Genomic DNA, 16,979 nt, shown 5'->3' on the forward strand with positions numbered 1-16,979 from the left:
GGAGTTCTCACACTAGTGCGCCAAAACCACCACCCTTCCCATGCTGGCATCCACCGACCTCCCACCGACCTCCTACCTCCCCCCACCCCCCGAAACCTGCATATCAAATATTACTTCCTGCTGTCTATGACCACACCGCCTTGGCAGTTAACATCAAAAGCAAACACATGAAGAGAAGAGAAGGCACTGGAGCTGGGGAGGAAAGGCAAGCGTAGGTAATGCTTCACAGACTTTTTTGCTAGCGCCCAGGTGCAAAAACCTTGGTCACATGTATTTAAACTTCTCATCTAAGGGCTCATCTCTTCTCCCCCAGAATGGGGAGCTGAGGGTAGCCCTTCTCTGCTTCCACTCCCCACCCTCCTGTTCCTGAAACACACATGAGGAAGCCATCCCTGGGGACCCCTACCTGCCACCCGAAGGTGAGCTGCACAGGAACAGCGTCTGGCAGCTCACCTATTCTCAACTTGTGTAGGGGCTGACGGAGGCTGACACTCTGTTCAATGTTGATGGTTCCTCATCAACACGGGCTACGTTTATCTAAATTGAACAGGTTTCCACCATCTTCTTCCTGTCTCTGGAGGGTTCAACAGCTCAGGGTAACAATTGTCATGAATGTTTAACAAAGCACCCAAAATAGGGCTGGAACCAAGGCCAGATGACATCTGCTTGCTTATATATCCCAAGCCACCAACTAGCTGTGTGACCCTGGGTTCGTCCCTCGACCTCTCTGGATTGCAAATTTTCCATAAAAGAAGGGAGCTGGCATTGTCCTAAGATACTCTCCAGTTTTATAATTTTATGGTCAAGTTGCAACCATTTTACTTCATTGAGAAAGGTCAATGTATTCTCCACTTCACAAGGGCAATTTCAATTGAGTGGTGCTGTGTTCCTGCAGAAGTAACAATGCTAAAAGCAAACAAAAAACAAAACCCCTCACCTGGTTTATTACTAGCCTGTAAGTTTGATCTACAAAGTAAGCTGGTTAATTTTGTTTTGAATTTCAGAACACCCCTATCTTCCAATAAATGTAACCACAACCTCTTTGGAACAAAGGTTCCCACAGCAGGGCCTACTGCATTTAATGAGAGCCAGAAGGAAAGCCCTGCCCAGATACAGGTTCTTAGTGGCCTTCCTGACTCCAGCCTAGCCTGCAGTCTCCAACTAGTTGGAATTTACCAACATATCATTTTATTATTTCTTTGCTTCAAAACTTTAAACAGCTCCATTCCACCTAAGGAACGGAAGCTCAAATACGTATTTTGTTAGCCTGGCATGCAATAACCACTCAAATTTAGCCTTGCCCAACTGGACCAGCTCTTTCTCTGAGCTCCCCAAGTATAAACCCAGAGGTGGAGTTTCCTCATCTATGGAAGAAACCTTTGGACATAAGATGCCTCCTCTCCAACCTTCCTGACCCACTGCTCTCCCACACCATCACCACCACCATCCTTATCTGAGTCCTCGAAAACTCAAGTCCCACCTGGTCGAAAGTGAACTCTCCCCTGGCTACTGCAGCAAGAAGTACTTGAATTTCTTCTTTGTATTTCTCTCCATTTTTAAAAAGAATATTATACTTATAAATAAGAACAAAAGTTTTCTTAAAACAAGAACTCTCCTTACAATACTTGGGGCTACAAGAGTTCTTCAACATTATGTTATTATCCAATCCCTTTATTTTAGAGATGAGAAAGCCAGTCCAGAGAAGCAGCTCGGCACCTTGCCGAAGGTCACAGGGCAGCTTAGTGGCAAAGAAGTGATGGGAACCTAAGTTTCCTGACTCCCAGAACTTACTGTACATGGCAACCTGGTACCATCTTCTCTGCTACTTGGTATCCATTCAAGAGCTTCTAGTGTTGGGTATATCCTCTTTTCCACAAGAGAGAGTTGTGTGCTGCCCAGAATAGGTGTTCAGTAAATGCAGGAGGGGAAAGGGAGAAGAGCTGGACGACAGAAGACACACTCCCCCAGGACCCCCTTCTTAGGAGAAGACCCAACTTTGTGCCAAGTCTCTGTGGGGGGATATCCTGACTCACTTTCAACTCCTCCCATCCACCTCCAACCAATGCCCTCTGCTTTCCTTCAGACCTTCCAACCAATCCCCAGACGGCCCGGAGCATAAACACACCCTTTGCATATGCATCCCCTACAGAATGACCACACTCATGTCCTTACATCCAGAATGAGGGTCACAGCAGCGATTTCCAACTTTCTAAGAGTAAGTATTCAAAGGCAGAAAATTCAGGGATCGGCCCTCCTCCCCAGGGATTATAGCTGTATTTTTAAATAACTGTGAATTGAGAAAAATATCACAAATATCCACCGTGAACTCAGTACAGTAGTATTTTATTGAGGTTGTATTTGATTATTCTATAAATGTAGCTACATACATTGAAAGAGTAATACATGTACATGGCTGATGTTATGTACATATTCGCTTCACAAACAACACTTGAAGTGCTTATGGGTCCCCAGTCACTTGTTGGGAAACTGCTGGGTGGTGGCATCAGTTCAAGACTTCGGGGGGGGGGGGGTGGTACCTAAATGCTGGGGAGGGACCTTAAGTCTCTCATCACCTTCCTCTGAAAGAAAAATATGCTAGGCCAACGAGGGTCCACAATCAGCTCATTTCAGATTTCTCACTCCATCGACCTTCTTGTTGGAGTTATTACTTATCACAGGCGTTGGTATCTCTACTACCTCTTTTGGGGGGAAACAAAGGATCTTACTTCAGTCCTCTGGTCTATTCTTGGCTTTCTCAGCAATGCTGCCTCAGGTAGAAAGCCACATTCCGATTCATATTCTGGTCTCTTCCCCAGCTCTCCCCAGGAATTATCTCTAAAGAGGAAGTGCTGACAAGTGATTGATAATTTGCATTTTAACCCTATTCAAATTTGGGTAAATGGTTTAATATGCATGCTAATATTCTATCATTATTCCAATTAAGGAAACTATTATGTTAAAGTGTTTAATCAGGAGAATTAGGGAGAACTCCAGACACCTAAAATTAACCTCTAATAGTCTTGACATTCATTTCATTTAAGTGCAATTTGTCAAGCTATAAGCAACTCCCTGCCTTAAGACTTCTGCTTAGGCACGTGGGGATTCCTGATAAGACCTAAAAGCAATTCATTTCCTAACTAGATTGCTGTCTAAAAGAATAAACTAAAAGGGCTACAATTTAAATACAATCAAGTCCCCAAGCAGTCACATTCCAGAAGACTTAAACATCATCATCTTGATCCCCAGGAACGACAATGCTCTTCGCTTCAGAAACAACACAACCACTTCCTCTTTCTCTGACCTTCTCAGTTTAATTACTTCCTGTGATTTCTTCTAGGGCTGAGTATGCCTGCTTCCCAGGGCGGCTGGCTTTCCATAGTGATTTGTCTGGAAGGTGCAGAATGCCAGCTGACAGACATCACACACAAAGTGCTGGGACTTCCTTTTTCTCTTTTAGTGATGGATCTCTTGGGGCACCTGGCATATACCAAGAACTTTTTTTCAGCCATAAGAAGAAGAAAAAATTCTTCCAGCACCTTCACATCTAAAATCAAGCTACACCTCAAAGCTGTAAGTCCTGCCAAGAATGGGGAAGGGCAGGCCCTTGATAATATCTCTCTGCCTGGAAGCACCACCTTCTTGTCCAATGAGCTTCTTCAATAGCTTCCAAATGCCAAGTATGTGAGGTCACCTTTGAAGACACAAACCTGGCCACCGGGAGCTCACCATCATCACAGCCACAGACAGGCTTTTGCTACTCAAAGGTCCCTGGATCTGCAGTACCAGCAGCACCAGGAAGTTTGTTAAAAATGCAGAATCTCTGGCCTTACTGAATCAGAATCCTCATTTTAGAAGATTCCCAGGTGATTCCTATGCACATTCAAGTTTAATCCTCCTCTCAAAACAGCTAGGCTAAAAAGCAGGTCCAGGAGAGTAGCGTGCTTTGTTAGCCATCCTGCTCACACACACTCCATCAAGGGCAAGGTGGCTGGTTCTCTTTCCAAAAGAGGTCTCTGTGGAACTGCTCTTTGTATCAGTACAGAAAAGGCCACCTCAGTGGGCACTGGTTCCTTACTCCACAGAGCTGAACAGGAATGCAAGGAAGAAATGTCATCTCATAGCTCCGAGGCATTTCCAGGATTCTAAACGAGTTCTAATTTCATTCGCTCAACGGTAATATAAATCAAGCTGTACACGTGATAGTTTCTTTGCAAAAACTGAGGCTCTGTGAAGGCATGACACATGATGTTGTTCTACAGACATGGGATCTGAAGTCAAAGACTGTGGGTAAAAATAACAAATCCTGCTCTGTGACCTCAGACAAGATACTTAACCTGGCTGAATCTTTTCTTTGCCTGCAGCTGTGGACCCTTTTGGCTCTTGGACGTAGTCCATCCACATGTGAGTGCGTGAGTTTATGTACACACAACACGCAAGCACACACACACTCCCCCTAAAAATGACTCGAAGAACTTGTTAGGGGATTCTAGGAAGGGCATGTAACTCCTCTAATGCTCTGGAGGAAGAGTTCCCTCCACCCCAAATCTGGGAATCCCAGTGCTTGCAGCTCAAGGGGGAACCCTGCAGAGGAAGAGGAAGAAAAGGGGAAACACCTCTGGCAGCCGGTCAGTCCATGATCCAGACAACAGTGGCCTCACACCCCTAAGGCACATGGAAGTGCCTAGCATGCTAGAATGTAAGCTCCCAAGGGCAGAGAGTGCTTCTGAGTCACAGCTCAGCTCCTGCCTGGCAGGTAAGGTGTCTGGAACACTGGGTGCAGTAAGTGAATGGCACTCCACAGCTAGTCTCTCCCTTTCCTCCAGCCTCACCCCCACTGCTATTTATTTTAGCCAATAAATATTTATACATGGCTTTGCAATTAGGATCCAAGTATGTTCTAAAGTCAAGTTCTTTAGATTCAGAGAATACTACACTCCAAATGGGCACCAGTAATCTGGCAAATCTACTAATTTTCCTTAGTATAAAAGACATCTAAGAACGGATGGTAGGGACCTCAAAGCTGGTTTGCAAACAGCAAACTCCTCATCTGAAACCTGTTCACCCACAGATTAGCGAGAAGGCCACCATTAAGCCTTCAGGGCCAGAAGTAACACTGAGCCAGGGCACACCATCCTGGCACAGCAGGCTTGTTTTGGAATTTGGAGCATGAGAAAAATCCCAGATATGATTTAAACTATTAAGCAAAGGAGAGAAATTTAATGACTATGTTAAGACTATATTCACACTTATCCAGCTTCAAAAGGTCTGTAAAAGTGAGTAAAATTATTGGGATGCTGATAATTAAATTAAACCTCTGGTCCAGCATCCACTTTATTCCTTGGCTGGAAACATAAAACGCGAACACCAACATGGCACGCAAGTAGACAAAACAAGCCATAAGCCTGCTTACTCCTAAGAGAACTCTCAGCCTCACTCATTTCCACCAAGCCTATTGACTCTTGTTTTAGAGACAATTTGAACGCTGTTGGTAATATGATTTCTAGACCACAGACAGGGATGGCAAGAGAGTCAACTATAGGCTACTATAGGTAAGTACACTGACTGTAAGAGTCTGTAGAGGAAAGAGGCAGGGTGTGACCCCAAAGCCCATGTTTCTTCCACTACCATCGTGACAATCTGCCCCTCGCAGTAGTTCTGAAAAAAACAAAAACAAGCAAACAATAAAACTCAAAGTCTTTTTGGATGTGGGTACAATGTGAATTGTCATTTTATTTTTTATACAAGGTAAAACTATTTTTCAATTAATGAACATTTACGTTAACCAATCAATAAATGTTTGCAGAAAGCCTACTATGGGCTCAGCACTCTGCCAGGCTATGGGTATACAGATCGATAAGCTATTATTCCCACACCAGGAAGGGCAGACGGGCCAAGCTTCTGGGTGCATTCTCAGTTAGGGTGGGATGCAAATATTACAAAATAAACAGTGCTTATCTGAAAAATCAATACGGGAGGCCAGAGCCAAAGCAATGAGAAAAAGAAATAAGAGGAATAAACAATGAAAATGAGACACAAAGATGAACTAGGAAAGACAATTTAAAAAACTTAGCCTGAGGGGCTTCTCTCGTGGCGCAGTGGTTAAGAATCCGCCTGCCAATGCAGGGGACACGGGTTCAGGGAAGATCCCACATGCCGCGGAGCAACTAAGCCCGTGAGCCACAAGTACTGAAGCCCGCGCTCTAGAGCCCGCAAGCCACAACTACTGAAGCCTGTGCGCCTAGAGCCCGTGCTCCGCAAGAAGAGAAGCCACCGCAATGAGAAGCCCGCGTACCACAACGAAGAGCGGCCCCCACTCACCGCAGCTAGAGAAAGCCCGCGTGCAGCAACGAAGACCCAACGCAGCCAAAAATAAATTTTAAAAAAATTAAAAATAAAAAAACTTAGCCTAATTAAGTTTTAAGCATTTATGAATGACCACGGGGAATAAATCTAAGAATGGAAACAAGGAGATCTGAAAATTCGTTATTTCAGTACAAAGAGGAGGAGCCAAAGCCCTACATTTTGAAGCTGCCCGTGTTTAAATCTCTTCACTCACAACTGCTAAATGCCAGGGTGAAGTCAAAATCCATTTCTCCTTAGTGCAAGTCAACATAGAAATTTTGTTTTCAAGTAAATTTTCAGCTGCCCTTTGAAAGTAGTATAAATAACATAAACAGGCTGTGCTATCATGTGCCCCCTGTGGACATATTGTTGACAAAAGATTACCCGAGAAATGAGTAGTTACAAAACAGCTGGTTTTTAATTCAGTCAACTCCTATGCCAGTTAATATCAAATATTTTACTAAGATCCAGGCCTGACTTCCTTTCCCTGACAGGGAACACCAAGCTGTGGTAACAATCGTCCATGCCTACAAGGGCAAGCACACAGAAAACGCATTTCACAGAGCATGGTGTGCACCAGTGCAAAACATTCCTTCTACGCCAGTGACTAAAAGCCCTAGACAATGCCTTAAAAAATCATCAGTGTTCTAGCCTTAAATATTGATCAAAAAGAAACATTTACAAGAATAGTTAATGAGTTTATCAATATGACTGGGTCTTTAAAAAAAAAAAAAAATCAGCCCCATTTACTTAAGAGAAAACAAGCCAAAACTGAACATAAAAACTTCCGGCTCTGCCTCTATTATCATCTTGTTCAGTTTCTGAGGATTTTGCTGTTCTATTGTGTATTTGTGTTCATCCCCATAATATAGGAACTCTGCCAATAGTGGACTTCATCAGTACAGCTGTCTCCAACTGCAAGTGTTAAGACTCCATCAGAACCCTATAGCTACTGCAAATTGTTAATACTGTGATTCCTGCCGAGATTCTCCTGCAGAGGCAGAAACGCAGGCCCTGGCTTATTGTGTTTAAGATGTTCTACTTCCCAGTTCTCACAATAGTGATTGGAATCAAAATGGTTTTGAGTTGTCAATCACAGAGCAGCACCACCAGATAGTTCTGAACCCAATTTCCACAAGACATGCCAGGGGCTTCAGGTGAACATGGAGTTTCTGAGAAGGAGGCTTATACACAACCTAAGTTAACCAAATATGACAACTATAATTATTGCATTAGTCAGCAGGGGCAAAACAGCATTTTAAAATAATCAAATCCATTTTTGAATTTAATAGATCTTTATTAAAAGCAACCACAATGTGCCCAATGGTATTGGGACAACAGTTAGAAAACTAGGCAGTTAAGAGGTAACCCTAAATCCCAAAAGCTCATGTTCTGGGACAGAATCTAGCTGGGTATAAGTCCAGCTCTAAATGGTGATAACTGTCATACAGTGTGGGAGGAAAATGCTATAAAGAGCCCACGGTTTTGACTTAGGGAGTCGGGGCGGGGAAAGTCTAGGAGGACCTCATAAGAGGAATGACTCAGAGCTGGCTGGCGGGGGAATGAGCAGAATTTCACTTGTTGGAGAAGGAAAGGAAGAAAGATGACTCCGGAATAAACAGCACAAGCAAGGAGATTGTTGAGCAGAATAGTATTGGTACTGATACTGATCCACTTTTTATACATGTTTTTGGTTAAAGGGACTGGAAAAAAGGTAGCATTTGTTAAGATCCCTGTGGAAACAAACCCAGCAGATGGAGGTTAGTCCAGGCCCACCACCTAACAAGACATACAGCCTTGCAGTAGGCACTTAACTTTATACAATGACAATGTCTTTATACAGTGACAATGTTCTGGCTTATAAGCTTGTTAAGGTCTTTCCAAGTTTTTTGTTTTGTTTTGCTTTCAAGATTTTCTGAGGAAGAGACCAAGATTCCAATTCTGCATAGTCAACTCTGTTTTCAACATTTAAGGATTCTATTCAGGTAGAGTAGAAACACACCCCCCTTTTTTAAGGCTAATGCATAGAGAATGGATCAATACTTGTAACGGGTCTAATTACCACAACTCTTATTTCAATGACTGTAGAGCGAACATTCCAGTAATAATCAACTCTGAATTCACACTCCTCCCATTATCTTAAGGTGTATCACAGAATGCTCAAGCCCAAGTTTATTTAAATTCACTTTAATTCAGTATGTGCTTCATAGCATTTTCAGGCAAGATAAGGGAAATGAAAAAAATTATGGCCATGACATACTGTCATCAATTCAGAAGAATTAGGGACAGCGTGACTGTCAGAAACAGTGTGAGCGCTGAAGTCAGAATGACTAAGGCTGACCACCCTCTCCCCTTCTGAGACAGTACCTCATGGTGCTTTAAAAACACAGTCCTTCCTGAGCCAGGCTGCTGGGGTTACTTAACCTCTCTGGGCCTTGATTTCTGCACCTATAAATGCAGGTAATAAAACCATCTACTGCATAGAATTGTTGAGAAGACTAAATTAGTAAAGTGCTATAAAAGATATTTGCTCTCTTCAGCTTCCTCATCAGTTAAATGGGGTAACACCTCCTTCACACAGTTATTTGAAAGTGAGCCTGTAAGAAACCTATCTCAGTGCCCAGCACAGAGACGACACCAGACACCTGTTATTCCTAGTGTGGGCTGCAAGCTTTACACAGGCTGGCTCATTTAATTCCCACGGCAACTCCACGAAATCAGTAATATTTATTCCCATTTTATTCACTCAGATAAAAGCAAAGCGAGATACATAAGTGACTTGCCTTAGATCAGAAAGTGACCAAATGGCTAAGCCTTGAGCCATAAGAATATGTTACAAATGCATTTAAAGCGGGATCTTCAGCCCTTGGCTGAAATAACCAGTTAGAAAGACATTTTTCAGTCAGTTGAGACTGAGAGTTAAAGACATCAGGGAATTATTCTTAATTTTGTAAAGTGTGATCATGGTATTGTGGTTTCATGGGATAGTATGCTCATCTTTTGGAAAGTAAGCTCAAGTAATTGGATATGAGAGTTCGAATGTCTAATTTCTTTGAAATGGTTCAGCAAAAATATTAAAGCCTTTTTAAAAAAAAATGGGAAATCTTCCAACATTATGGAAAATATGAGCGAGGGCAGAGCTACAAATCCATTCTCAGCAAGATGTGTGTTGCAGAGAAGAGTTCACGAACAAAATAGAAAGCTGAATGGTAGCCAGGTGTCTCCTGCTTGAGAAGGGTTTCTTCATTTTGTCTGCAAATTTCCAAATCATTTATAACCATGATCAAATGATTTAAGAATACAGACGGAATACATATGATTTAAAAAATTTTTCCACTCCCTGTATACAAAAGACCACTTTCAATAATTTATTGATGCTCTTTAATTTTTCAATTATTAAAAAGAAGATCTGTGGAGTTGTCAATCTTAACATGCATTTCTATCTGGAGTGGGATCAAAAAAGGATCAGGATATTTTCTATATGGAAGCTGTTGTTTAGGACCATCAGGGAAAAGAGCATTCCTGAATTTATGAGCATGTATTTATTAGAGAGCACTTTTATTTTTCTTTTCTTTTCTTTTTTGGCCATGCTGCACAGCTTGGAGGATCTTAGTTCCCCCACCAGAGACTGAGCCCGGCCCATAGCAGTGAAAGTACAGAGTCCTAACAACTAGACTGCCAGGGAATTCCCTAGGGAGGAGTTTTAAACTGGAAAAGAACATTAGAAGACAAAACTTATTATTTTTTTAAATTAAGCATGATTTTACCAGTTGCAAAACTGAGTTATTGTATTCTGATGCTAAATGTAACGTATTTAAACACCCGTATTGTGTAATAAAAACCTTAAATATATATGGACTATCAGGAAAATCTATTTTACCTAAGGCACAAATATATCTCTCAAGTCTCCAGTTAGATGTCACTTCCTTATAAGTAACACACCTTGTCTACTTCCGAAAGATTATCTGAGGGACCTCAAACATAAAACCATTAGAAAATAGGAGACTGTAATGAACATAGAGGAGCAGTAAATAAATCTAGTGAAAACCTAAGCTAATATGGTTACCATAATCAAGCAAAAATTTTAGCTGAGCTTCCAGAAAGTGGTAGCAAAAAAAAAAAAAAAAAAAAAAACCAAAAAAGCAATCACAGCTAGCTCTGTAACTCAGAGAGAAACCTTCTTCCTGGCACCAGCATTTAAAAGGAATTTTTTCAGAGGGATCATTACATAAGAACGTTGAACAATATAATGGACAGAGTCCACAAATGGCAGTTTACAGCCCAAACAGCCTGTTTTCCTACCAGGCATTTCTTGTCTCATGACAAGGTCATTACATTAAAAGAAATCCCGAGAAGGCCACTTCTGCAGTGGGCTAAGGTGCCACAGCTTTCTGATTCTCTAACTGAAACCAGAACCTGTCCTCAAATACCCATTGTCTCAACTGGACTTCTGACAGCAGCGGGGGCAGCCGGTTCCATGCTGAACTGCTCAGAAAGCCTGGAAGAGAGAGATTTATTTCTTGCTGGTGATTCCACATGAAATCCCTTTGCTTTGGATACCAGATGGGGTAGGATGTACAGCCGACCTGCTGCCCTGAAAAGGGAGCGGCCAGGCCAGTATCCCCAAGGGATGGAGCCAAGGAACCCAATCTCCAACAAGCCCAGAGCATGGCAACCGTCCCTCCCTGCTGCTACCGCTGTGTGTGCAGGGACAAACAAGGACCCACAAAAATACCTGTTTATTAGTCAACTCCAAAAAGGGGCAAGGCACAGCAGCATATTCCTCCCCCTGCCCCATATTTCAGCCCTAGAAGGGCAACATTTTACGATTTCAAGATACAGTCTATGAAGGCAAAGCAAAAGGTCTAAAATAGAAAGACCAGTAGATGTGGTGGGGCAGCGGACACGCACACCAGGCGGGATCCTCTACAGCTACGGACGCGCGTCCGGCAGACCAGGAGTTACTGCAGTCAAAGCTCCCTGGGGACCCACAGAAAGGAAATTCCCTTTCCCAAACACCAACCCTCCCAACACCCCCTCCCTCCCAGCCTGGTGACAGCAGACGCCAAAGGATAAAGGGGCATTAAAAAAAAAAAAGTGAGTAGATTCTTAGAGCACAGCATTCTGTCACCTGCTGCATAGCCCTCAACGCCGGCCAGCCCTGAGTCACTTCCCCTCTCTGCCCCGGGTCTCAATGCTCGCGGGGGCAAAAGACCCGGGGCCTCGGGCGGGGGCTACCCACAGCCCCCACGCCCCTGCACACACGCGCGGGGCCTCCCTCCAGGCAAGTCCCGGAGGCTGCAGACCCGCTCTCTGCGCCCCGGCCAAAGAGACCCAGCCGGCGCCGCCGCTACCTTGGCTAATGGCAGCTCTGAATGAAAGGAGCCGAGGCAGGCTCCGGATTTATGAATGTGCAGGGGAGGAGGGGAGGGATATCATGTGACAATAAAGGAGACCGTCTTATTCACAAAAAAAAAAAAAAAAAAAAAAAGTGGCTGGCGGCGGGCACAGCCACTGAGCAGGGGCGGCCGCCGCGGTGCGGTGACCGCTCGGACCCGAAGCCGACGATCTCAGGCACGGGGCCCGGCGGCCCTGATTCTATTGCACCCGCGATCGGAAACGCCTCGGGCGCGGGTGGGAGAAAGTCAAACCGGACTCGGCGACCGTGGAGCCGGAGGGAGCTGCACCTTGGCCCGGGGCTGGAGAAAGACACGGGTACCGCGGGAGGCGGCGGGTCCGCCGGAGAGACCCTCCAGCGAAGCGCCCCGAGCATTGTTCCCCTCGGGCCCGCGGGCCGGGCACGCACACGTGTGCACGCGCACACGCACAGATAAACACACACACAGAGATACATACACACACGTGTCCGCAGCGCGCTGCCCCGCACGCTCCCGCCCGCCCCCGCCGCACGACCTCTGTTCCGCCCGGCGAGCAGCCCAGACCCCGCGGAACGCCTGTGCTGGGCCCGCCGGCGCGTGCACACACACTCACACGCGCCGCGGGACCCCTGGGCGGCTCCAGCACGCCGGCCCGCGCGGGGACCCGGGCGCACGCAGACCCCAGCGCAGCCCGCGCCCAGTCCTCCCTGTGCTCCGCCGTGTTTTTTATGAATGAAAATGTGGTATGCAAATGAGAGCGATTCAGGAAAACGACATGGCGGAGCCTCGGCCCCAGTGGGCTCCCGAAGGGACCGCGGGGCGAGCGGCGGTTGGGAGAGCCACAAAGTCACCGTGTAAAAACCCACCGACCCCGGGAAGCCGGAGCGGGGGTGTCAGGTCTTCCGCTCCCGCCGCCGAGGATCTCGGCGGGAGGGGTGTTTGTGAGTCCCCGGACAGGGAACGGGGACCGCCCCGAGGTCACCCGCGCGCCCTTGGCCCCCGCAGCGGCCACCAGCCCGCCGACCCAAGGCGCGCCCCCGCTGGCCCGCAGCAGTTTTCGCCCCCTCCTCACTTCAACAAGCGGGAAATTTCGCGTCCCAAACCCCACAGGCCAGCGAGTCGCTGCACCCCACGCCAAGTTCACCCAACCAGAGTCCCCGCCCGCGTCCTCAGCCCCGGCCCCCATGCTGCCCCTGCAGGGCACCCTCGTCCCACCCCGCGGCCAAACTTACTCGTCCGGGTGTGTTTCTTCGGTCATTTTCCTGTTCACCTAGACGCCTGTCCCGCGGCGGGCAGCTTTGCTCCCTTCATCTTCCTGTCTGCTCACCCCCCTTCTTCACATCTCCGGAGATCGCCTGATTTGGTTGGGGGGAGCTGCTAGAGATGAAGGGGACGCCGCAGAAGGCAGAAGGGGAAGCAGGGCGACCGGAGCGCGGGGTGAGGTCTGGGGGAAGGGGTGCACAGGCAAGCTTCGGGGGGGAGTGAGCGCCGCAGCGCCGAGGGGCGAGGCGGGCGGGGGCTCCGGGGTCTCGGGGGCGGGCGGAGAGGAGAGATTTGGGCAGGGGACAGCGATGGGGGAGAGGAGGAGAAAAACAAGCGCGCCGTGGAGCGGCGGGGACCGCTGAGAGCAGGAGGAGAGGGCCGGCCGAGGGTGGGGGCTTGGTCCGGGGTTGTCCCCGGAGAACCGGGCCAATCACGGTTCCGGGGAGCGCTCGGCGGTCGGGGGAGGTGCGCCTGGAAGGCGGTGCAGGGCGCCCGGTACGAGCCCCATCTCTTGACTCCGCCGATTTACTCCATATTGGATTCTCACCGCCGCCAACAGGAGGAGGAAGTAGGGCGGAAGCGATGACGTCTTCCCAGCGGCCAGAGGTGGTGGAGTGCAAAAAGCTTCCTACTTGCGACCGAAAAAAAAAAAAAAAAAAAAGGGACAAAAAAAAAAAAACTTTGTTCCGTCTACTGAGCATGCCCGGCTTCCTTCCCCACCCCCCTGCCTCCTGGCTTCCACTCCCGGAGGAGCCCCGGAGCGGAGTTACTTGCGCCGCGTCTAACTCCGGATCCTCCTTCGTTAGCGCTCCGGGTTTTAAGATGCCCGAGAGGAGGGAGGAGGCGGCAGCCGCAAACTCGCACACATCTGGCTCCCGGTTGGTTCCCTCCCTCCTTCGAAACCCCTGGATTAAAAATCGGAGGACTGGGGTGGGGGGGGGAGGGGGAAGACGAGGAGTTCAGAGGAGGGCCGGAGGGGTGCTCGCGATCTGAAGACCAACTATCCCCGACCTTGGGGCGGGAGGGTGGGGGGCGGCACAGGTGCCTTTGCCAAGATTCTGAATGTCAGAGGCTTTTCAGTTTCACGTGAATCTTATGATCTTTTTTTTTTCTCAGTAGGGGAATGGGCAATTTTAAGGAATCATTATTTATACATTGAAAACAAGTAATCCAACACAACCCAGAAACGTTTGCATTCCAGTAGAAATGAAAGACTTTCCCAGGTTAAAAGGTAAACCCAAATATGTTTTTTAAATTATTCAGTAAATCTCTCTCAAGTTGGTGGAGGATGGCCCTTGTCCCAGGCCCTTGAACGCTACAATTCCTGGCCCAGAGGTTGCCAGCTGCCTGGGCTTTGGCACAGTGAGATGGGGAGATGGAGAGCTCCTCGAGCCCTGCTCCCCCTCCACCTCCCCTTTGTTTTTAAATTATTTTTCCTGCCTTGGCCTGGGACCACGCGCCTGGATGGGCCTGCACTTTCTAAAACAGCACTGTCTAGGCAATGGGCAGGCAACCTAGACAACTGTAACAGGATCTTTGCTTGGCTTGATGCTCTGCTGTTGCAGTCTTGAAATTCTTTATGGTGTTTGAACAAGGGTCTTCACGTTGTTACTCTGCAGTGGGTCCCACAAATTCCATAGCTATTGGATATTTCCTTCTGGGGTCTTGCTAGGGAGCAAGAGATGCAGTCTCTGCCCCTTCCTGATCTCCCAGTGCAGTACTTTTCTATCCTCCTGAATGTGCTAAGACACTACACAGAGATTTTTAACTTAATAGCAACCACTGAACAAATTAAGAGAAGATTATATGCCTCAAATGTAGTATACCTAAAGTGTACATGTATGCATTTGGACAGCCACAAGTACTCCGAAGATAGAATTTCACCTTGAGTCAAGGAAGAGCTAGTGGTTTACCCTAGGCTTCGTGTTTACGATAACCATGATCTTGGTGGACACGGATTGGGTTCCACCCGCCCTTGATGTGTGGTGGTGAAAAGGGCACTAGACGGGGAGGAAACCCTGGGTTCTGGTTTTCTCCTAGCAGCCCTGAGACCCTGAGTGAGGCTTTTAGCAATTCTTCAGTTTCTTTATAAAACAAAGATAACAAGGCCATGCTTGTCCTTCTGTTTTTGAGGCCGTTGAGGGTCTATGAGACAGCACTGAACAGAGCAAGACCTCGTTGTTGTCTAAATCCCCATAAAGCTAAGGCATCTCCCCAGTTCTCACCTTTGCCCATTGTTGCTTTTCTCAACAATGTTTGAAAGAGTTCCCACTCATTCATTCCTGAACTTCCAGGAACATGGACATTTGTCCATGTCAAAATTATCCACCCAATGAGCATCTCTTCGGCGCCACCCTCCAGTTTCAGAGTATTCAAATGGCAAGGTGGCAGGTGAGGTGATTATTAGTTTCTGCATGTAAGCAAGCTGATTCTGTGTTATCACAACTCATTCATCCAGCTCCCTGCTAATAGCAGTGAATGACTGGCCCAACCCAGGGACCAGGCAGCTGGAGGAGCAAAAGAAAACATTCCAAGGTCCAGGAGTAACCAGGTCCCAAATGGGTTGTCCTGCTGCCAGACTCCAGAAGGTCCTTAAGTTCTCTGAGCCTCGGGTTCAGTGTCTGTAGTGTCAGGATAATTCCCACAACATAGAGTCGTTGGGAGGATTAAATGGATATAAAGTGAAGGCACTGTGTTAAGCACTCTGCAAATAGGAGATTAATGGCAACCATTTCTTCCCTCTAGACAGGGGATTACCAAATGCTCCCCCCACCACTCCTGGTCCTCTGTGTTCCTCTAAAGAAAACCTTGCAATTCTCCTCTGCCTTCTTCATTACCCAAAAGGGGCCTTTTGATGAAAATGTTCCTAGCAGGTCACCTCTTGGTCCCCCCCCCCCATCAATTGCTAACTGTGACTCCGGCAGCTCCAAAAATAAATGGCTGTAGTGGGCGAATAACTTAGATGTTTTTTGATCTATCAGGGTGTTATCAAAGTCTACTGGATTGTTTCCAGAATAGAGGGTATCACGGATTCAGGGCTTTAATTTAATGACATTGCTGAAAGAGCTAAATACACGCATCCCGGTCTCTTCCACACAACCAGCGAAACAAGGGGCAGGCAGATCAAACCAAGGGTGTCTCGTACAGAGTCAAAAGTAATATTGATCTGCTCACAACTTCACGCTAACCCAGCGGAGCCCCCAGCAGGACCCCCACCTACCCGCCTCTCAACCGGAGTCCGGGGCCGGGGAGCACTCCCTCCCGAATCCTCCTCGCCAGCCGCCTGGAAAGCCTGGAGCCCGGAACCGGAGCGACCCTCGGCGACTGCCGGACGGGCATGCTCAGTAGACCCGCAGGTCTCCTTTAAGTCGGAAGCCGGCCGCGGCCCCCGCCCCCTCCCGCCCCGCAAGGGCGCGGGGAGAAGCGGACATTTTCTCCTTTTCAGCAATCTGCTCTTTCTTGTCCTTCGCCCCCGCTCTGCGTCCTCCCACTTCTCGCCTGTCGGGGTCCGGTAGGGCGGGGAGTGTAGATCTCCCCGGGGTGGGCTGGTGATAATCAGTCCCCTTCTCCTCCCGGGGGTGTGGGGGCGTGGGATAGGGGGTGATTGGGGGAGGACTCCACTGTGCCCTAAGGTTTGCGCTGACCGGCCGCGGCCCGCAGGAGCCCCCCTACTGCCGCGGCGCCCCCCGCTCCCCGCCCCGCGAGGCGGGCGCAGCTGCGTTCCGCCTGTCCTCACCTCACCCCCATTCTGCCCCTTAGGTATTTCTCAATGACCGGCGCTCGGAGGACACTTCCGACCCGGGAGGGAGCGGGTAGCATTAGCTCCCGCTTTATCAGTTCCTTCCGGCCTGCCGGGAGCCCAGCCCTGCGCTCAGTTTGGCCGCGCCCGGGTGCTTTTATTATTCTGTTTAAATAAGCAGTCGTGTGTGCCAGGGTGTGCCAAGCGACTTTGCAGCCTGGCTGCCTCCCCCCAGACCCGCCGGCCGGAATGGAAAC

The 16,979-nt window shown here is 47.9% G+C and overlaps 1 protein-coding gene across 1 annotated transcript in view; it reads right to left on the bottom strand.

Moving 5' to 3' along the window:
• The window catches only part of SPRED2 (sprouty related EVH1 domain containing 2), a 131,612-nt gene extending 115,345 nt beyond the window's left edge, over window positions 1-16,267 (bottom strand). The window contains exons 1-2 of the mRNA XM_060117533.1: window positions 16,204-16,267; window positions 12,953-13,611 (exon numbers count right to left, since the gene is read on the bottom strand). Of these exons, the coding sequence (XP_059973516.1) occupies window positions 12,953-12,978 (26 nt within the window). The 5' untranslated portion in view covers window positions 12,979-13,611; window positions 16,204-16,267. The remainder of the gene's footprint in view (window positions 1-12,952; window positions 13,612-16,203) is intronic.
• Between the last annotated feature and the right edge of the window lie 712 nt (window positions 16,268-16,979).

The sequence above is a fragment of the Mesoplodon densirostris genome, chromosome 14, assembly GCF_025265405.1.
Source record: "Mesoplodon densirostris isolate mMesDen1 chromosome 14, mMesDen1 primary haplotype, whole genome shotgun sequence".
NCBI classification, from domain to species: Eukaryota; Metazoa; Chordata; class Mammalia; order Artiodactyla; family Ziphiidae; genus Mesoplodon; species Mesoplodon densirostris.